At 42.6% G+C, this 22076-nt stretch overlaps 1 protein-coding gene across 1 annotated transcript in view; it reads left to right on the forward strand.

The window, feature by feature from the left end:
* Positions 1 to 14101, forward strand: part of LOC147887808 (uncharacterized) — a 58672-nt gene extending 44571 nt beyond the window's left edge. Inside the window, exons 7-11 of the mRNA XM_087393675.1 lie at positions 704 to 757; positions 8831 to 8880; positions 8968 to 9039; positions 9154 to 10188; positions 13437 to 14101. Of these exons, the coding sequence (XP_087249801.1) occupies positions 704 to 757; positions 8831 to 8880; positions 8968 to 9039; positions 9154 to 10188; positions 13437 to 13902 (1677 nt within the window). The 3' untranslated portion in view covers positions 13903 to 14101. The remainder of the gene's footprint in view (positions 1 to 703; positions 758 to 8830; positions 8881 to 8967; positions 9040 to 9153; positions 10189 to 13436) is intronic.
* Positions 14102 to 22076: the final 7975 nt, after the last annotated feature.

Below are 22076 nucleotides of genomic sequence, written 5' to 3' on the forward strand. Positions count from 1 at the left end.
CCACACTACATTATCATCATATCCCGAAACCCCTGCAAACGTTGCAATAGATGAAGTGAGGAAAAATATCAAGAGGGAAAGATTTTATCTAAGTGACAAAACCTTATCCTTCACTAACCGTAGTTAGTGAACTAACTGTGGTTAGGGGAAAAAACCTCTAAAGAGGGAAAAGTGCCCCTAACCTACTTATTACATTACATTGGTCACTGCTAGAATATAATAATAATTCTAACAAGATGTACAGAGACGATTGACAAGGTGCAGGTTCACCCAGATCAGAGTTGGCCAACATATAGATTGGCATTGTGCACACTTTGATGGCCATATGGTCTAGGTGTAGGGGCCATCTACATATGGATAGAGAAGGGTACTACTATCAAATGCATGGGCTGTTGGGTAGGCATGGACACTACCACCTATTAGTTTGCTCCAATCCTGGAGAACATCAGGAGGAAGTTGGTTTATTGGAGCTCCACCGTCACATCAGAGTCATAGCACGATCTGTGTGCAAAAATTATAGTATAGCAATAGTACAATCAGGCTTCAAGGGTTATTGTTGTCTTCGAATATTTATCTCTATAATTTTTTGGCATACACCTGTGGCAGTTCATTTATGATAGTGTGGCTACTTGAAACTTGTTTTCTATGGCCCTTGAAATGTTTGTTTTCTGTTTTTGTAATGCATGGATTGTGGTTTTTGCAGGAAATTGGAAAACAGCTACACCATTACATTGATGTAAACTATTCTCTTGTTGAGGTTGGTGCTTCACAACCTTGAATAACTTTGTAATTTGATATCAATTGGTTTATCAAGCAAGCTTCCTTGCTGGTCCTGCTGAACCCTAGCATCAATATCAAGCTTACAGGACGTTAGGATTCCATTGGAAAAAGTAAGTGATAATGCTCAAACAAATCTTTTCCTAGATGGAAACTCCATCACCTGTTCAACTGTAAGAAATCCAAGGTAGTCAATCTTTATGAATGACCCTGGCACCTATTCAAGATCCTAAAGAATCCTTTATATGTTTTTCAGGTAATTTAGAAATACAACATTGTATAAAAGTAACTTTATTTTGGCTTCAATGGCCAATCAACCTATGCTTTTGCATAGGTTAATCTTTAACCTATGGCTAAGGGCCATTTATTTTTGGTTTGATAATTTGCTCTGATGTAGGGAGAGGGCTACACATCAATCTTCCAAAAGTTTAGAGCAACCCACCCACTGGAGATTGAATTCACAACTCCTCCTACAACGTATGTAAACCCTACACTAGGCTAGAGAGCATTACGGTGACTCCATTAGGAACTAAACAAACAATATAGTAATTAGAAAGGCTCTATTGGAGGGGAGCCCCCCCAATACACACTTGAAATTTGCTTCACCCTTTATTAATGTCCCCCTTGTTGGGATAAGAGTGTCACAGCCCTTGCGAGCCACAAATGAGAGGACAGGCAAGACACCTACAACGAGCATGGGATAGCAAGGGCTGCCATGTGGGGACAAGGAGAAAGATACCAAGAGCTGAGAAAGGAGAGGGCAGCCATATGAATTGTATGTGTGCAGCACCTTGTGCATGAAGGGCAACCATGTGGGCTGCACTATCCCAAAAATAGCAAACCCCAATTGAGGAGTGTGGAGGTGAGGATGGAGAAGATTCTCGGAGGCTTCTCACAAAAGCTAGGACTTCAACCCCATCCTATATGGCTCACGGACATAGTGTGTTGAGTTAGAATGCACCAAACTCATGCAGTACATGGAATACTTGCATTTAATTGGCTGCCCTAGAGTGAGTGGAATGGTGAGTGAATGTATGTATGTGTGAGATGTGGCAAGAGAAAGGCCAATAGAATGGCGCCATGTAGCGACCATCCCCTTCATCCACGATGGATGTATGTAGGGGCTTACCACATCATGTGGCACCTTAAAAATCTCTAACCCTTATCCATGACATAATGTCATTGATGTCCTCTCCAAGGACCTAAGGTCCACTTTCCGCTCTTTTTTAACCTTTTATTAATCCTAACCCAAAACTATCCCAAGGGCAATTCAGTGCATTAAGTCCATTGTAGTTCATCATCAGTGTTTCCAACTCTCCCCCTTCATGAATAATGGATTAAGCTTCATGCCCATCAGGCTGGAAAAATTCTCTTGCTTAATTCTACCATGAGGTTTGGTTAGGATACCAGCCACCTCATCTTCTGTCAGACAATAGATGTATGAGTCCAAAAACATGCCCAAATTCATCCTCTAAAAATACAACATAGTGCAGTTTCAATCTCATGATGGTCACTCATAAGGCTGAAATTATAAACTCCATCACGCATAGATAAGGACAATTCATTGCTCAGTATCTTTTCACGTATAAAGTGATGTTGCACCTCAATGTGCTTTGTCCAAGCATGAAACACAAGATCCTTGGCAGCCAATTTAGTAGAGCTTTGATTATCGATCAATAACAAAGCTGAATCTTTTTTTTTAAATAACTCCAATATCATTTAAGATCCTCGTCAACTAAATAGCCTCACAGTCTACATTACAGGATGCTCTATATTTGGCTTCCATGGAGGATAATGCAATAGTACTTTGCTTCTTTTTGCTCCACAACATCAGGCTAGATCCAATGTTGAAGCAATATGTAGAAGTAGACCTTCTAGCGTCTGAGCATCTTGCCTATTCACTCTGACAGTTTTAGATCATTGCTTCTTTGTAGTCAATCCCATGAGTGACGGTTCCCTTGACATATGTGATAATTCTTTTGGCTGCCTTCCAACGGCTTTCTTTCGGATCAGCCATATATTGAGATACGTCATTGACTAGATAGGCTATGTCCGGTTTGGTAGTGGTCAAATATATCAAGCTACCTACAAGTTGCTTATATAAGGTTGCCATATATTCCAAGGCTATGTTGATCTTTTGACAATTTCTTACCTGGGTTCATTGGTGTATTGATCAGCTTACAATCATCCATTCAAATTATTTGAGAATTTCATTGGTATACTTTGTTTGGGATATGAACGTTTTATCTTGGTCCCTCTAGACCTCGATTCCCAAATAGTAATGCATATAGCCAAGATCCTTCATATCACAGGCTTTGTTTAGGTCCTGTTTGGCCTGTTTCATTAGTTCCTAATTATTACCAATGATGACTATGTCCTCAATAGATAAGACAATGAGAACTATATTATCATGCTTTGTATATGGATTATAATTTGATGAACTCTTATTGAATTCCTTTTCATAGAAATGTTGATCGAAATTTGAATACCAAGCACGAGATGCTTGTTTCAAACCATACAAAGCTTTTCAGTTTGAAGACCTTTTTCTCTTCGCCTTTAACCTCATATCCACGTGGCTGGTCCATATAGAACTCCTCTTTCAGATCACCAAAAGTGGTTTTAAAGTCCATATGCTAAAGAGGATAGGCAAGGGCTACTATCAATCTGATAGTATTACTGGCGCAAAGGTCTCGTCATAGTCAATGCCTTCTTTCTGGGCAAACCCTTTGCAAATAGCTTGGCGTTATACTTTTCCACACTTCCATCACTCTTCATTTTAGTCCGAATGACCCATTCATTACTGATGGAAGTCTTCCTTGGTGGTAAATCTCCCAAGTTTTATTTTGTATGAAACTATCAGACTCCTCTTTCATGGCTTCGTGCCACTTGGGATTATCCCTTGCATTATCATATCTCTTAGACTCAGCTATATCTTCCGTAGTGGTCATTAATGTGACTCACATTGAGCCTATCGGGTACCTGTCGGGCCCTTGTAGATCTTTTGAGTCCTTCTTCACTAGTTGATGATTCATCTATACATAACCTTTGATGGTTTCATAAATCATCTTGATACAGTTCATGACAACCTCACCAGTATCTGATGAAGGTTCTTTAGCAATAGATGGTTCAATCTCTCTTTCTGCCACTTGCTTAGTGATAGGATAGAATGATGTATCTTGTTGTGCAGTATAAACACTTCCTCTTGCGTCAAAGATTACATCTCTACTAGTGATGATATTGCATGCTTCAAAATTCCAAATCTTGTAGGCCTTGTGATCATCACTATAGCCCCCAAATATACTTTTAACCAATTTCTTCTTCCATTGGCATCAAGAATATGAGCATGAGCCGTGCAGCCAAATATTGTCAGATGATCTATTCTAGCCTCTAGGCTTTGCAACTGTAAAGGCCTCTTCATGGGGTTTTTTTAGTACACTTTTGTAGCACTCTGTTTATGAAGGTATGTAGCTGTATTTATTGCTTCAGCCCAGAAGTGGTTTGGTATATTATGTGCTTTTAACATAGTCCTGGTTATCTCATGTAGAGAACTATTAATGTTCTCAATAACACCATTTTGTTGGAGTGGATGAGGAGTAGAGGGCCCTTCCCTTTACATAATCTGATAAATTCTGTTGACTTATGTTCTCACCCATTATATGATTTGAGAGCCTTGACACTCTTGTCAGTTTGGTTTTCAACCATGGCAAGGAATTCCTTAAAGTACTTAAGGTCTCATACTTCTTCTTTAAGAAGTACACCCATTTCTTCCTAGAATAGTCGTCTATGAATGTCAGGAAGTAAACCTTACCTCCTATTGATTTGACATCTAAGACTGAACCTTTTTTTGGATACCTTTCATGGCTGTGCTACCCATGATACATGCTTTGCACACCATCTTCTCTTGACAAAGATGAGGCAAGCCATTCACAATGCCTTTCCTATTCATGAGGACTGGGCTTTGCATGTTCAAATGGCCAAATTTTTCATGCCAGATGATTTCTTTCTTTCTGAGATGTATGCCTTAAGGGCATGTACAGATGGTGTTGGCTTATAAAGACCTTCCTCAATTCTGTTGGCTATGATTTTGAAGTCTCGAATGACAGATTCCCCTTCGTCAAAGTCCACCTTTTTGTTCTGTTTAGTAATGGCACTAATAGATAGAAGGTTTTTCTTTAGACCTACAACATACAAAATGTAATGTATGTCCCATATATCATTATTTGGCATTTGCATTGGTATGTTCCCAGTACCCTTGATTTGATGTAGTGTGGAGTCTTCTAGTTCTACATGGTTACTATCTTTTTTCTTGAAGTGAGAGAACCACTCCTCATGCGGAGTGAAGTGACTAGAGGCTCCGGAGTCAATGATCCATGACTATCAGCTTGCCTCGACTTTTTTGGTTTTGAAATAGCTAAATCTGCCGTTTTCTTCGGACACTCGAAAGCAAAGTCTCCAGGATTTCCACCGTAAAAGCAAGGTCCTTTCTTCTTTGTGTCATTCTGTTCATGATGATATTTTTTTATCATGTTGACATTGAGAAGTAAAGTTCTGCTTTGGTCTTCCTTTCTCTTTATACCTTGGTTTTTGACTCAGTAGAGGAGGATAAAGTGAGATCACCACTTTGTTCATCAAGGTTTCATGCCTTAGGTTTATCGTTGGCTCCTCCCCAACATTGAGCTTCATTTGGAGTAGTCACAGAGGTTTCCTCTCTCCCTGGTTCGCCTTCTTCAGTGGTAGAGGCAATCAGACTTGATGGAGTTTTGTCTCTGACCCTAATATCTTGGATGATCACATCATGCTTCAAATACCAGATGGCCTATTTCAACGGAGGATCGAGATAATTGGTTGCCAGGGTCAATGCCGCATTTGCAGAATGTTTAGGCATTTTTTTTAGGATTGCCCAAAAGAAGAGAAAGAGGCCCAAGAAGAAAAGAAAGAATGCTCCTCCCTCTCAATAGAATTCTTCTTTGGCACCTGGTCCTCCTCGTGAGAGATGGAGGGTAGTCAGAGACGGCAGGGTTTTTGTTCCTGCTCCCTTAGATCTGGAATCCCCTTCCCATGCCATCTTTTGCCTTCTCAGACCTAGTGTCAATCTCTCTTCATTAGCTTAGCATGTTTTTCCAAAACATGGAGGATCTAGTTCAGGCAGCACTCATATTGTCAGATCCTCAAACAACTGGAGGCCTCATTTTCTTCTTTGCTGCTGCCCTTGTAGAGGCCGGGATTTTGAGAACTCAAGCTCCCTTTCAGCTCATGTCGAGCAATGCTTTTACTCCTCTGGCTGATTGTGGAGACTTTTTGGAGGTTGTGCATTCCACTCTTATTGATACTTCAGCTCATTTCAAGAGGGCATTGACTGCCAATGGCACAAGACAGCATGGTATCATCCTTTCTTCAGTGGACTTCCTGCCCCTCACTTATGCCAAGAGACATTCAGGGAGGGAAGATGCTTCCTTCACTAATTCTGGGAAGGATTTCCAAGCTTCTTCCTCTCGCCAATGAGGTTTGTTAGAACATTCAGAGTCTCGGTGGTGTTCCTCATCACCACCAAAGACGATGCTTCGTAATCAGTTACATGTCTCAGGGGGACCCATTGATTTTCTTTTCCTTCAAGAGCATAAATTGGATTTTAGTATAAGCTATATGGTTTGCTGTACTTGGCAGGAGGGGAGGGGGGTTTCAGCCACCATTCTCCCCCTTGTAGATACCCATGGTATCGTCATTTTATCTAGGGCTCAGTGGGTTATTTTATTGATAGATGGATCTAAGATCTGCTTCCTCAACCTCTGTCCTCCAAATAATAGAGGTGGAAGAGTTCTTTTATTGAAGGAGCTGCTTTCTTGGGTCATGATTTGCTAAATCTTGGGTAAGGGGAGGTGACTTCAAAATGATCGAGTTGCCTGTAGACAAAAGATGGGGAAGGGAATGTGGAATTCACTCTCTTCAGAGAACTTCCTGGGATGGGTTCATTTTTCAGTTCAGAGATAGAGATTGTTTGGTTGATGATGCTTTTCATGCCTTGCCACGGTTGTTCCTATTTCATTGGTCAAATAGGAGACACTTAAGTCCCATCCATGCAGAGATTGATAGATTTCATGTGGATGATTGGATTCATATATCATTTCCATTTTTAAGCTTCACAACATGCTCAATTTGTCAGTATGACTCTAGATATTTTTAATGGTGCTCTCTTGCTACTTTGGCTGAAACTATTTTTTAAATTTGTGGTTTTTATCACCTCATTGTCAGGACCAAGGGACAGGATATCTTTAGGCAAGAGCTTGCAATTTGTTAGTAGTTGGTAGCCTACAAAGGGAGAAACAAAAAAGACCTTCAGATGCCTAGGTCCACAAATGCCTTTGTTGCCGCAAAAGGCTTACCACTAGACTCCCTTGGGGAGTAGAGATTAGATTTCATATCGTGCACGGGAGTTTTTTTGTGTCTAAATGGAGGTAAGGGTCAATAAACACTTTTTCTCTACTCTTGTTCCTAGACATGCAGAGAAAGTGTTTCTCAAGCTGGTTGTCTCTGATGGGATCTTGTAGTTAGACGCAAACACTATCATGCATATTGCTTTAGGTTTGCCTCACTGTAGACACGACTGACAAAGATATAGTGCCCGTTTGAGGGACTGGTAGATAGTCCCATCGTTGGTGAACCATGATGTAAGGATCTCTCCTGATGTACCTTTCACCAACTTGGAATTCAGGACTTGCTTTATCTGCCCTTCATAAGGATGAGTGCCTAGGTTCAGATGGTTTGACATCTTTGTTATTAGTAGATGAAGGTCTAGTAACATTAAATATATTACGAAGGAACAATTGGGTTGTATCTTCTCTTCATGAGCCATTCCTATCTTGGATGGACACACAACTACTCTTTTTTTTTCCATAAAATAGATTCCTCTTAAATATGAAAGAAACAATTGAGAAAAAAACTCAAGGCAAAGGTACATCATGCAAAGCATGAGAAACACATGTTAAAATACCACTCAAAGATTCTGAACAAATATAAAACTAGATAAGAACTAGGATTGTTTCTAGAAATGCCAAGAAAAGAAAGGACAGCCTCTCCACTCTTTGAGAAAAATCATCATCCTAGTCTAAACAAACCTAGAAGAACCTTGCATCTTAGACCAAATAGCCACCAGAGGGTACAATATCTGTCCAATACCAGCCAATACATGAGCTGGATGGACCTGGGTGCCATTAATAACGCTTGTACATCTAGATCTCCAAACATGCCAGGCAGTGATGCCCACTACAATCTCCCGACAAGTATCCACTGATGCATGTGCAAGCCTGTATTGAGAAGAAGGGATGGCAAGAAGTTGTCAAAACAAGATGCACTTGGCCTTGTTTGCTTGATTTTCTCAGATTTGATGCACCTAAGAAAAAATCCATCTACGGCTCTTGACTGGGCATGAGTCCTCTTACAGCAAGCATGCAAAGTAAAGCTCTGCATTGGTATCAAGATCAATATCAAGCCCTTCTTCAAAGAGTTAAAAGAACCAAGATCTCCCAAGCCATTGTAGCACTAGGATCTCTGGACACGTCAAGTCCGATTTAAAACCTTACTTCTAATATCATCATGATAACAAAGATCATCATGAGCATATTGGCACCAAGAAGAATGATATAGCAAAATGGGGGTCTAAACCTACTGGTAAGACTCCGCAAATGTAGCAACGCGCCAGACTGATAATGCTAAGGATTCAGGAAGCCTTAGCTATCTCTAAGCCGAATAAGTTTGGTCAAGCGGATGAGTCATGGATCATTGCCCCAAGAGCCTCAGTCATTTGACTTCACACATAAGGAGTGGTTTCCTCATCTTGAGAAAATAGAACCATGTCTAGTTGGGAGATTCCAGGCTTCATCAACATCAAGTTAACAGTATGTGTAGTGTATTATATACCAATATTCAATGTTTTGTTATCTTAATCATACAAATTTGCTATTCAAGTCATGAGAAATTACACTTCTATGCTCGGTTCTGTCTTCTGCAGCTTGTCACTTTTTCTAATACATTTGCTTCCAACTTGTTGAGGATGTAGGAATTACACATGGAAGGCATAGACAGGCTTGCTACCAACAAGCTCCTTTTGTAAGTGTGTGGTATTGACTTTTGTATGTGTGTTTTGGGAAATTTGGTTTCTATCCTCAACTTGTTGAAATTTGGCATTTGATTCAGGGTGGAAGTTGAGAAAGAGCTTGCAAGGCGAATCAATCTTATTTGCAGTACTGGAAGGGTCAAGGACCTCAGGTTTCTTTTGATTCAGGAGTTGTTTCTGGCTATTTGTATCATAATGATCCTGACCAAGACATTGCGTGTGGCAGATTTTATTCAGTTACTTCATATTTCTGGCTGCGTGTGCAGAGTCAGGCATGTATGTATGACACAAATCAGTGTTTGTCTTGTGTGCAGTTCGATCAGGCAGTTTCTTGGTTATTTGAGCAGAAAACCTGGCCCCATGTTACTGATGTCTGATGTACCTAGTCAGAGTGATAATCAAGTTAACAATGAAACTGATGGATCTTCCAAAGTCCAACACACAACTGAAACCACTGCGAATGAGGATAGAGATGTGATGTCTCCAGAGTCACAGAGTATTCATTCCATATGCGCACCTACAGGAGGGGATGGCATGCAAATTTCGTCACAAGCAGGAAGGGATGGCATGCAACTTTCTTCACATGCAGGCCACAGGGAGTTGCCATTACCAAATAATATTCTCTCTTACCAAGGGTGGTTTCCAGATCTGTCTACCAGATCAAGCAAGGAACTTCAAGCTGGAGCATTATTTGTGGGTGGCTCTCCTGACAAATGTGACATTGCTCCTGATGTGCGTAACCACTCATCATCTGCATCTGAGGAGAGACTGCCAAGCAAGTCAGCCAATGGGCTATGTCAAAATATTCTTAATCCTGAAAGCACAGATATTGCCAAGAAGAAAGAAAAGAGCGAGTATTTTATTTACCAGATAGGAGAAGAACAAAATGTGGTATCAAGTAGCTTGGGACTGAAGAGAATGCCTACCAACTGGGGAGAGGGGATATACTATAAAAAAGTTGAACATGTCAACAGTACGACAGACAAAGAGTCACCTAGTTGTAAACTAGAATTTGTGGCATTCACAGGATGTTCGAAAGTGAATTTGAACCATGTGCAAGGGCAACTTGACTTTCAAGAACCCAGTGTCTGTCAGCATCTGACAAGGAATGTCGTGCATTCAGAGGCTTTAAAGGGTCAATATGTTTACACACCTCTAGAAGGAGACATAGTGATCAAAAGTGACAATGAGGTCCTTCATGTCTTTAAAGGTGACACCAAGAAGCGAGCTTCTGAAAGATCAAATTCTATCGATGAACCTGTGAGAGAAAATATGGATATGCTGGAAAGAAGCCCAAAAAGGTGATTATATTTCATGTTATGTACACTTCCTCCAAAAGGGGTGATATTATTTCAGGTTATTTATTTTTGTAGTTGGAATTTGTCCTTTGGTAACCCAACAGTTTTTAATACTAAACTTCTTGTCGATTTCTTTCCTTTGCCAAATTATCTGCCTAAAGATAGAGAGAACAGAGACTCAAACCAAAAATTTAACAGTGGCATAGCCACACCCTACACAAAGGACATTCACTGTCAAGTGGCAATAGCAGCACGTAGGCTGCAAGGGTCAATCTATAGCTAGAGGTAATATTCTTACCATGTGTGGGATTTGAAGTTGGAAGGTACGCTTTTGGCAAGCCTTTCTTTTACATGAACACTCGGCATGGAGGAGTGACTGAGGCTACTGCTTCAAGACATAGCTAAAGTTCTTACAGGGTCTAAATGAAAGGCCTTTACTCATCATAAGAATGATGGAGTACTAAGATTTCTTTTTGTTTGATATAAATGGCGATGCTTCCGCCTGCTCCCTGCAACATGAGTTAACCTTCTTGATTCAGAAAGTCTGCTGTGTGGAATTCAAACTGAGATCATTTACTCTTGATCGTAACATTTCATCCTGTAGCATGGGCTGACTGAGGGGAAGGTAGGGGGATCTTGATATCTCTCCAAGAGGCGTCAGATCCTAACCAAGCTAGCTCTCAAATCTCTCACGCCCTGGCATTTAGCTTCCTCCCGAGAAGTAGAACTTGATCCTGGTAGACATTGCGCACTGTTACCGGAGGTCAAGGGCCAGCAATGAAATCTTTAAATGAGACCCTGATGAAGGAAGTTCTTCAGGGGGAAATATCCAGGAGTAGGGTTGTCCAAGCATGGTTGATGGAAAGGCTCTTACTATTAGATTTGGCATCATCTTGCACTGCATGAAGGGGAGAGCACTGTTGGGACAGAATGTACTCAGGACCACCATGATTTGAAGACGAGGAATTTTTGATGGGAGCATTTTTATGGGCTTCCACCATCCGCTCTTGGACCTGTGATCCCCTATGGATGTAGAACAATGTGAGCACCTCATCCTCCGAACTGACCGACAAGTGCTAGCTCCTAATCCTCACGGACTCACGTTCGCAATTTGAAACTTAATATCTAAGGAGCATATCCTGGAGGACTTTGGGTTAGTAGTGTCTCTTTTGGGACACACTCAGCCACCAAGAAGTGATTCAACCCAAAAAAATAAGTGAAGCAGATGACAACAAGGGGATTACAAATTTTCCGTTGACATGATAATTCTGCTGCTCTAGCTCATGTTTTCCTCTACAAAGCAAGGATGTAAGCTTGAAGTGTAGGTTGTTTCTTCTTTTAGACATTTCAGATTCAGATATTGATCACTACTATCTACCTTCTTTCATTGATGATTTCGCTAGGAAAGTATTTATTTTTTTAATGTAGAAAAATTCCAATACTTTTGAAATATCAAAGCTTTCAAAGAAATGGCAGAAGCTGGAAGTGGGAGAGAGTTGAAATGCTCGGGGAGGGGACAATGGCAGAGAATTAACTGCTCACAAACACGTGCACTCAAAGGTATGACACCAGAAGACACGTATCCAACAGTCAAGCCTATATCCACAAGAAAGGCCAGTTTTCGTTTAAGGGTAAGAAATGTATATTCATAGGATATAGAGATGAGAAAAATTCATACAACTTGGGATCCAAGAACCAAAGCAGTAGCTATGTAATCTTTGAAGAAATGCCAAAGGACAGCACATGTCAAGGTCATGATCCAATAGATGAAATGCATGCCAAAGATAACCCAAAAAAAGAGTTGGAACAATATGTAAATAAATATGGAAAGCAATTAAGGAGATGTATGGGGAATAGACAACATTGGATGTTACTCTAGGTCAGCAACGACCTGAGATGTCAAGTCAACTGAGGGAACATCAAGTTCTCCTCAAAAGAAACAGGCGGATCAGCTTGCATTAACTTACAAACCTTGAACCCTGGTGGGTTGAAAAATCAAGGCAAAAGAGTACGAAAATGGCTCCAATTACTAAGAAACCTAGACGCCCCGGAAGTCTGAAATTTGTATGTGGCAACCAGAAAGAAGACTTTTTGGATGCCATGGTTTTATATACTTGTGCAGCATTGGTGGAAGTCAGGATGATGGTAGAGACATTTATCTTTTGCAATATCCAACACATGGACATGACAGGGATGCGGGCTTGCATTGTTTGCAAGATCAAGTTTTCCGGTGGTGGGGACGTATAGAACCACGTCCCAGACACAACACTATTGGTTGCAGATGGGTTTAAAAGGTCATAAGATAGACGGCACATCTGAAAGATGCAAAGCAAGGTTGTTGCAAAAGGTAACTCTCAACAAGAACGAGTTGATTTTGAGGAAACTTTGCACTATCCAGTAGAATAAAGATGACCATATTACTATTGTTAGTTACATACACTTTAAACTTGTATGTTCATTAGAGTCAGCTCTTCTTAACAAAGGTCTTCAAGAAGAGGTCTACATGCAATAGCTATGAGGTAGAAGCAAATGGTATGCAAATGGAAGAAGGCAGTTTATGATTTAAAACAAGCCCCCAGAATTTGGTATTTCCAGCCACAGTCCTGGTTCTTATCGAGTTTTCCATTTGCTCAAACTCTAGAGTGGTATATTACCATATGTTTTTCATGCTCTGTATGATGTATCTATGCCTTGAGAATTTCTTCTCTCCTCTGTTTCTTTCATACTTAATAGAGGTTTTTTTCATCAAAACGAAGCAGAGAGAAGCAAATAGTGAGCTCAAAAGTTGCAAGAGGAGCTCAAACTATCAAGCTTGCTGAGACGGTGGCACAGCCTATCTAGCTGATAATTCTGAGATTGCCCAAAATAACAGAGAGGGGTGAAGAGAGGAAGAAAAAAGGAGGCAAGGCGCAATGTCTAAGAGACATGGACTCTCCTCAATACCGTCTGAACAGGAGAGCAGCACCAACATAAGGGTGTGGAGAGATGAGGAGGAAAATTTTGGCACTATTTTATAGCCTGCTGTCCCTGCTTGTTTGATGGGAACAGCAAGAAATATTTGTCAACTTCCTCTACAAAGAAATACATCCATTCACCATACATTTAAAAAAACCAACTGTAACTAAGTTTCAAAGCAAATGTTGAGTAATGCTGCATTGTCTGCTAACAGTCTCATTGTATTTAGCTTTATGTCTGAGATTTCCTCAATGCTAGAAATCTTAACTATGTGTGTGCATGCTTTTATTGAACAGGATACTGGTCAATGCAATATCAGAAAAAGAGAGTCCTGCTTCTTTCCCTAGAAGAGATGTACTCAAGGTCAAGAAGAGGTTGGATGATGAGAGGGTAAAGCACAGTAAGGAGACTATGCATGGTCAGAAAGATATCAGTTTGAGTGCTTCATATGACAAACAAGACGAGATGAAGCAGATAGATAACTCTGCAGATTCAAAAAAGGGGATATCATTGATATGCTGCAGTTGTGGCCAGCAAACTGGTGATGATTTCACAGACAGTTTATCTGCTATGGAATCAACTCCTTTCACACAAGCCAAATGCAGAGACTGCGGTTGTTCATTATCACAAACATTTAATCAGCAAGGCAGAGATATAATCGAAAAAACGGTTTCTTTAAATCTTGATTGTTTAAAAGGGAATGAAAAGGCAGAGCCCTTTGGTATTCAAACATCTGAATCCCCAATATTAGCAACACAGTAATATTCCAGATGTCTTGTAATCCTCAAGCTCAAATAGAGTGTTCTATTAGATCTGCTGTTGTGCTTTTGCTTTCTCAGTAAAGCGACATTCCTCATTGAACTCACCCTTGTGTCTGTTGTAGACTGTCTTAAGATAAGTAAACAGTAATTCTATAAAAAAGTGATGGACCCGTTGAATACAGAACTGGAGACTTCTAATAATGGAGGTAGATTGTGATTCTTCTTCTCTCTTTTTTGGGAGGAAGTTTAAGAAATGTGAAACAGAGATCCTCAATGTGTTTGCCAAAGTAATATATTAAAGAATCTGCAGATTTAGTGTAGAAAGTATGAATATGACCTCCTTAGGCTTTGCAATTTCACATGGCAACAAGCTCTTTTTGGTTCTTAAAGTTTCAAATGTGTAGTGGGGTTCTGAATCCAGGAGAAGACTTTAAAAGGCTGCTTGCATCATACACAGCATCATCAGTAATTTTAAGAGATGGCAAACCTGATCATGCCTTGTGATGCAGCTCACTTGTCTTGTCCATTCAAGTTCATGGTTTGTTGATGATCTTGTAATCTTCAGCTGCAGTCTGCTGTCCACCAAAGTTTGAGGTATCAAATCCTTCTAAGTTAATTTATCAATATACTTACAGTGAAGAACAGTTTATGGATGGCCTTGGATTTCTATATACTTACAATTTGCCACACAATCCAGTCTATCTGTGCCTGCACATGTACATGTGTGATAAGAGACAGTTTCTTTCCAATTCTTGTCTACCTGTCTCAATTATTGTAAGGGTGAAAAGTTGCACCACTTTAGTCTATGTCATGCTAATTGTAAGATCGGTGTTCCAAGTACAGATGTATTTTCTTGACACATTGCTCTAATTTTTGGCGTCCAACTATGCAGGCGGAGATTTTCATTAACTTCTGAGGATACATGAGCTTGTCTTTAAACCTTCAAAATCAAGTCCAAATTGTAGACGGTGTCTTGTAATAGCAAGCTGTCTTTGGAGTATCTATGAGTTTCTCATCAAACTTAAATAGCTTTCCAACTTGTAGAGGGTACTTTGTAATAACAAGCTATATCAGACCATTTGAAGTGGAAGAACTAGTGTCAATTGTGGTTCCAAACTGATGTATGCATACCCACAAACCTCAAGGATTGCAAAAAAAAGGGTGGTGTATATATATATATATATATATATATAGAGAGAGAGAGAGAGAGAGAGAGAGAGAGAGAGAGAGAGTTGTATTAACGTCTTTGGGTGGCCTCGCGGGCCTAGGAGACAAAGTACAATAGAAAAGTTAATTCATACAAGCCACTATGGGCTTAGGCAAAGGGCTCACTAAGGCCCTTGCTGAGTGCTAAGCTAATAAACTCAAAAGAAACTCAAACACTCAAAACTCGTGCTCAAAATACATATCCAAGCGCCACGGTGGCTCTCCCATGAGAGATGTCTTGTATTTATATCCGTCGACTTGTCTGTCATTGTGGTGTGGGACTTGGTCTCCGAGTGGGCCATATCAAGAGTGACATCTCGGCCCGGACTGTCCCCTCTGAGTAGTTCGGATGGGTTAGACCTCCATCGTATGTGCCCTGGTCAATCTCTGCATCATGCGTGGTCTTTGTGGCTTTGGATTCACGGCTCCGCACTATCTCTTCCTGTTGATCCATGCTGCCTTCATGCCTCCTGCAAGAGTCAATGGTACAGTCCTCCGATCTCATAGTAGACGGGGCAAGTGCATAGGAAATGCTCCATTGTCTCCACCTCTACCAATGTGCATAACATGTAGATCCGCTGCTCTCTAGGTGTGCCTATGGCTCTCCTTGGATGAGACCCGTCTATCCGATGGCAATCCTCAATGCATGTGGTACTCATCCATCCTCCATACATTCACTCCATCCTCTGATACTCAAGAAGTGGTCATGGATTCCGTGACATGTAGAGCTAGAGTATATCCAACCGTATGAGATTGTTGATCTCATCTTGCAGGATCTGGAGGGAAGAGGATCTGGAGGGAAGGGGCATCCAAGCTGTACTGGAAGGGGGGAAGATGATCCATCTAAATATCATGATTGGCAAACCATGTGGATATCCATGTGCACCAAGCCATGCTAACTCCTCGCTTGACTAGTCGTATGGATGACTCTAGTGCAAACCTCGGTAATATCCATCTAGGCAAGGCATAAACCTTGTGAAGGTAAGTCATCGTCTAGAAGATGGCATCAATTTGGAGTGGGGTCATAACAAACTCTGCCTGTACAATGTGATGAGGGGCCAAGGGCTTACTTTGAATCATCTTGAACCTCATAATCACCCATAGCCTCTTGAATCTATGTCAATCGGTTGCTGATAGGTCACTCCTCCAAAAGGGTGCTGCATACATGGTTGTCGGCCTCACAAGTGTATTAAATAGTCATCCCTTCGTCGGGGGTTCTTGGTAGTGTGCTTGAAAGCACTGATGCTCTAGTCCACCTAGAGCTCTTTGCCCTCATGTGATTTATGCAGTAGCTGCATGAGTCATCGTGAAGATTGGCCCTGTGAAGATTGCTCCTAGATAGGTATATGACTACACGATCTCCACCGGCTCTCCTTGGTAAGTGGATTCGTGCCGATGAAGTATTGGTTGTGAGGTGTTGAAGATCATAACCTTGGTCTTATTAAGGTTGATTGTTAAGTCGAATGCCCATTCAAGTCTTCAAAAGTTTATGGAACAGTGAAAACCCAATTGAGGATGATATATGGAGTGTATGCAACATATTCTTATTAATACCTGTATTTCAAGTATCCTAAAGGGTTGAAGAGGATGATATATGGAGTGTATGCAACATATTCTCATTAATACCTGTATTTCAAGTATCCTAAAGAGTCGAAGAGGGACTATTTATGGCGTCGAAATCATATCTATCATAGAACAGAATATTAGTATATGAAGACTAAGTGTTTGCTCATCATTGAAACTCAAGAGTCTTAAGCAATCATCTAGGTTTGCAAGTATTCTGTATGAAGCAAGAGTCCAAGAGGACGACCTATGAAGATTACACATTAGTTAGGGATCCAAAGTCTTTCGTAGCCATCTAGTAGTCAACCCTTCCAATTTTTCAGCACATTAGCATTCCTATGTTCCTTGTGCATCAAATTTTGCATCCACTACATCTTCCATTTTTGTGTGTTGGGTTACTTATGTACCCACCATATCCTTCAAGCTAGAAACATATTGAGATACTGGGAAGTAATACATTTTATGCCACTTTTGGAACCTTGCATTCCTTTCCTACTGTAATTCCCATGCAACTTAACATGGATTCCATTTATGATGTTGCATTTTTAGGGTCCAAATGAGAGAGTGAGTGTGAGAGAGAGAGAGAGAGAGAGAGAGAGAGAGAGAGAGAGAGAAAGAGAGGGGGGGAATGAGGGGGGGAAAGAGGAAGCCGATTCCGCAATGATGTCATATCACTCTCCCACTGTATGGCATTTGGAATACCCACAGCAGGGGCTCCCTTAGAATGGAATGAGGATTATAGATGCACTATTCCATGAGGAGGAGGTCTAGCAAGCCATTGCACAGATTTTACAGGCGTAGAGTGTCCCCCCATAGGATGGATGGGCTAGTGGGATGGTCAATGCCATCTAGTAGGGCAGCACAGAGCTACAATCCATTGCATTGCAGCACAGGCTAACCCTTTAGAAGGAGAGGGGGCGGGGGGGGGGAAGAGAGAGAGAGAGAGATTATTAAAGTCTTTGGAAGACCGATGGGTCTATGAGACTATGAGAAACCTGATACAAACAAGCTGAAAGGGTGGACCTACTAAACGATCATTAACACCCATACTGAAAAGCTAAATGTCACATAGTCAAATCTATTATCTGCCCACAGAAATGCTGCTCAAAATCATAGAAGGAGGAGCTCCCGTCTGCAGCTGCCCGCCACCGCCCTTGGCCGCGCCCAGCTGCCTTGGCCGCGCACGCCCCTTGGCCGCGCCCTGCTGCCTTGGCCGCGCAGGCCCCCTTGGCAGCATCCTGCTCAGGTCGCCCCCCCGCTTCAGCCTGTCTGCCCGTGCGTCGCACCCCCCCTTCAGCCTGCTGTTTGGTCGCGTGTCGCGCCCCCCCTTCAGCCTGCTGTCTGGCCGCGCCAGGCCGCCTTTCAGGCCCCCTCTCTTGCTGGTTGCCCGCCCCTCCCTTGCTTCAGGTTGGGCTGTTTCAGGGCCCTCTCCAGGACTGTTCGACTCGTGTTCCGTGGAGCTGAGATCCTAGGCTGTTTCCAGGCATTGGTGGAGTTGTCTGCTTCAGCTTTGAGCGACCTGTTTGCATCCCACGCAGGCTGAAGATCGGAGCATTCATTATACAGGTTTTTTGGGGATTTACTTGTGGTTGGTTGCGAGTTCTTGGTGGGTATTTTCAGCAGAGGTAGCTCCTCCCCTCAGGACAGCGTAAGCTGAGACAATGGAGGACACTAATGCCACTCCCGTCGCCGAACCTGAGGAGATTGAAGTCACAGTTTCTTTTCCTCCCGACATTGTGCAGATGATTGAGATAGCAGAGGAGGGTTTTCGTTCAACACACATCATTGGCTTTCTACCCGGTAGAGGCCAACACTTACGTGATTGGGTGTACACCAGCATGGCCTCATTGGGTGTCTCAGTTACGGTTTTCCGATTGCTTCGTAGAGGGTACTTTTCTTTTGGCCTTCAGTCTGCAGAGCAAGCTCAAAGAGTACTTATGAGCTCACCGATTCAGTTTCAGAGCAGAGTCATCCATTTGTGGCCTTGGCGGAAGCACTTCAGTTCTACTTCCCCGGGACCGCGACAGGTCTCCTTTCGGATGCTTTTCCCTAGACTTCCTGATGAGGTCAGCTCTTGTCGTAGAGCTGTGGAGCATATGGCTAGTGTGGCAGGTACAGTCATCCCTTCAGGTGCTAGACTTTCCTATGCTCAGTCACTTACTAGCACAGGTGTTACGAGGGTTAGACTCACTTCAGAGTTCCCCCCTCGTCGACCTTTGCCTACTTTGATTTCGTACTCCACCGGAGATGGGGTCCAGATGCAGCAGAGGGTTTTGTACGAGGGTCTTCCTGATCAGTGTCTTTTCTGTTGGAAGAGAGGTCACTTTATTAGGGATTGCCCCAGTCGTCGGCCTCGATCAGAGACTCCGGATACATCTCATCCTACGAGTGATCCAAAACCTACAGCTCAGCCTCCAGGGGTCTTTGAGCCTGCTTCGACTCATTCAGCAGAGCGAGAGGAGACTCCTCTGGGGGAGCCTCCAGTGAACTCAGAGGACTTGGAGGTGCCTCCAGTGGAACAGCTTTCACGGAGAGCTTGGAGGAGATGGAGACAGAGGGAGAGTCAGCAGTACGAGCAGCCCCAGGTACGAGCTCACAGATGGCAGAGAGTTGAGACACATGTGCAGGAGACCCCGGAAAGGGGAGATACAGAGGACCATCCGCAGGCAGGTCTTGACACTGTGCAGGAGATGGTAGCTCAGGGAGTTGAGACACACGTGTAGGAGACCCCGGAAAGGGGAGATGCAGAGGACCATTCGCAGGCAGGTCCTCACACTGTGCAGGAGAAAGTAGCTCAGGTTTTGATGACTCTTGACACTTCTACCCCGGAGGTTTAGATATTGGTTTCTGAGACAGTTATCCAGCAGGAGACTGCTCAGACTGTAGTTACGGTGATGGATGCCTCTTCCTAGCAGTCCATTGAGAGAGAGGTATTTCAAGACACAGGTCAGAGTAAGAGCCCGTCCCAGGATCTCATGCGCCTGTATGAGGTTCCCTCGAGACCTCTTTCTCTTCCCATCGCACATTACCTTCTTTTGTTGCTATGCGGAGTGTCCTCTTAGACACCCCTCCCAGTACAGCCTCGTCCTCGCAGCTTTTCACTCCTGGTTTATCCAGATCTTTTGCGAGTGTGGTCACAGATTTTCCCCAAGTTCCAGACAGGTGTGAGGGTTGGGAGATCCTAGCAGATGAGATCGAGTGAGATTTTCAGTCACCCATGCTTACAGGCACCTCGTCGCAGATTCTTCCTCTTCCTCTCCCTCTCACCTATTCTAGGTGCAGAGTTAGGATGGCTCAGCCCTTTTCAGCTCTTCTGACTCCTAGACCTGACCCCAGGATGGTTGACAGAGATCTGCCCGTTGAGTTTTGGTCCTTTTTGGCTCGAGGGGTTTCCACAGACTCCCTCACTAGATTGGAACTTCTCCCGGTATTTTGTCGATGGTCAGAGGAGGTAGAGGAGTACTTGGCATCTGTTACTCTATCCAGAGAGGGGCATATTCTTCGTTCCTCCACAGGCAGCTTTCGTTCTTGGGAGAGCGAAAGTTGGTCAGCTGAGCTACTTGACAGCGAGATTGCTAGACAGCTTTTGAGCATGACTCAGTTTTCATCGGTTCACCGTATTGTCGGCTTGCAGATTCATTCTTGCCCTAGGACTCTTCGACCTGGCTTTGGTTGGAGGGCCTTTCTGTTTCTGTTCTTTGAGGTTCAGGGAGACGAAGAGGGTTTGTGAGAGGGGGCATCCCTGCTTTACTTAGATCATGGTCTCTAGACTCATATAGGCTCATCAATTCCCAAATCATGACTCTTGGAATCTGCATCTACCGAAGTCTCCTAATCATAGGGGTCATGGAAGTGTGTCAAAGGCCTTTTGAAAATCTACAAAGCATGTGTATATTTTCTAGGATCTCGACCTCGCCTCCTCAATGATCGCTCGAAGATTGAAAATGTGATCAAGGGTAGAGCGCTGCCACCGGAACCTAGCCTGTCCCAAGGCTCGTTGCCCATGTGCCTTGGTGTAAGGGTGATCTCTCTCTCTAGCATCGATCCATAAATCTTGGCCAATGTGTGGCCAATCTCCCCTACACCTGATACAAAGGCTGGGCAGCCCATCAATTAGTCCATTGTACTAGTCCACCCTCCACGTGGTAAACAAGTGATCCCTCTAGATAACGGCCATCTCTAAAGACAGTTATAGATGATCAAGTCATGCACCTACTCCAATCTCCAATAAGTGTCGGTGTGCATCTGCTAAGTGTGTCACTATACCAAGCTCTGTAGGTCCATCTCTAGTACTTTGAGGGAGTCCAATCTGAAGTCAAAAACCTATTTGTCCCCATACGTGCATTGCAGACTCCCCCTATCTGGAGAACTACGTGATATCATCATGTATTCTCTCATATGGACTACGACCAAATGGTTGACTTTGGTCTTCATTGTTGTTTGCACCAAGTTGAATACAAGCTCCTCCTCATGGGCATAAGATGATGTATCTGGGGGGGAGTAGCACACAACAACGTATACCAAGTGGCTGAAATTCGTATACACATGTGCATGCTCCTCCTTCCACATCATGGATACGAGTGGTCTTAGGTGTGATAAGAAAGGACAGCTATATCCCCCGAACTCCCTGTCCTAGTATCCCTCCTAAGCTTCTTCCTATGAGCCGACTCCCACATGTACCCTATCACAACGGTAGTCCTCTCTCGTGGATCAGACCCTTCAGGATCTATGGGACTGGCGACCACGATTAACTAATACTGGTCATTTTACATACCTACACACACACACACACACAGAGTTTTAAACATGTGTGTGTGTGTGCTCTGCACACTCGCTACATCGATCATGATGTATATTTAGCATATACAGAGGTTTTCAGCTGATGTAATTTCTAGTTCCTCGCTTTGAGGTGGTGTTTCTTGTAATATAAACAATCATGGCTTTCACTATTTAAAAGAAAGTGTGTATATACACATATTCATATAGATATATTTATGTGTGTGTGTGTAGTGGAAGAAGTTTTTACAAAGCTTGCTGCATTGTTGAGTACTTGTTTAGCTGACTTGTGTGCTAATCCGAGACTTTGCTGCAATGTTCCAAGAGTTCTTTTAGGAAGCTCCCCAGCTTTTGGCTGGTTGTTCTAACAGAGTTTTCAGGTTGTCCCTTCTATCCGTATAATTTTTCTATGATGTGTGCATAGGCTCCACATTTTAGGAGCTTATCTTATAGCATCAAGATGGCTGTTGCATAAACTGACGTATCACACCAACAAAATAGCTCAAATCCGGTCAAGTTCTGGTTAGGTAGATGAGACTCCCAACTAGTTTCCAATACATGGTCGCATCGTGGACATATCTCCCATCATCAAACATCTTGACATTCTGGTCAAATAGTGTATCCATTTGC

Source organism: Dipteris shenzhenensis, chromosome 22, assembly GCF_047967505.1.
Source record: "Dipteris shenzhenensis isolate YYH24624 ecotype China chromosome 22, Dip_SZ_1.0, whole genome shotgun sequence".
Taxonomy (NCBI): domain Eukaryota; kingdom Viridiplantae; phylum Streptophyta; class Polypodiopsida; order Gleicheniales; family Dipteridaceae; genus Dipteris; species Dipteris shenzhenensis.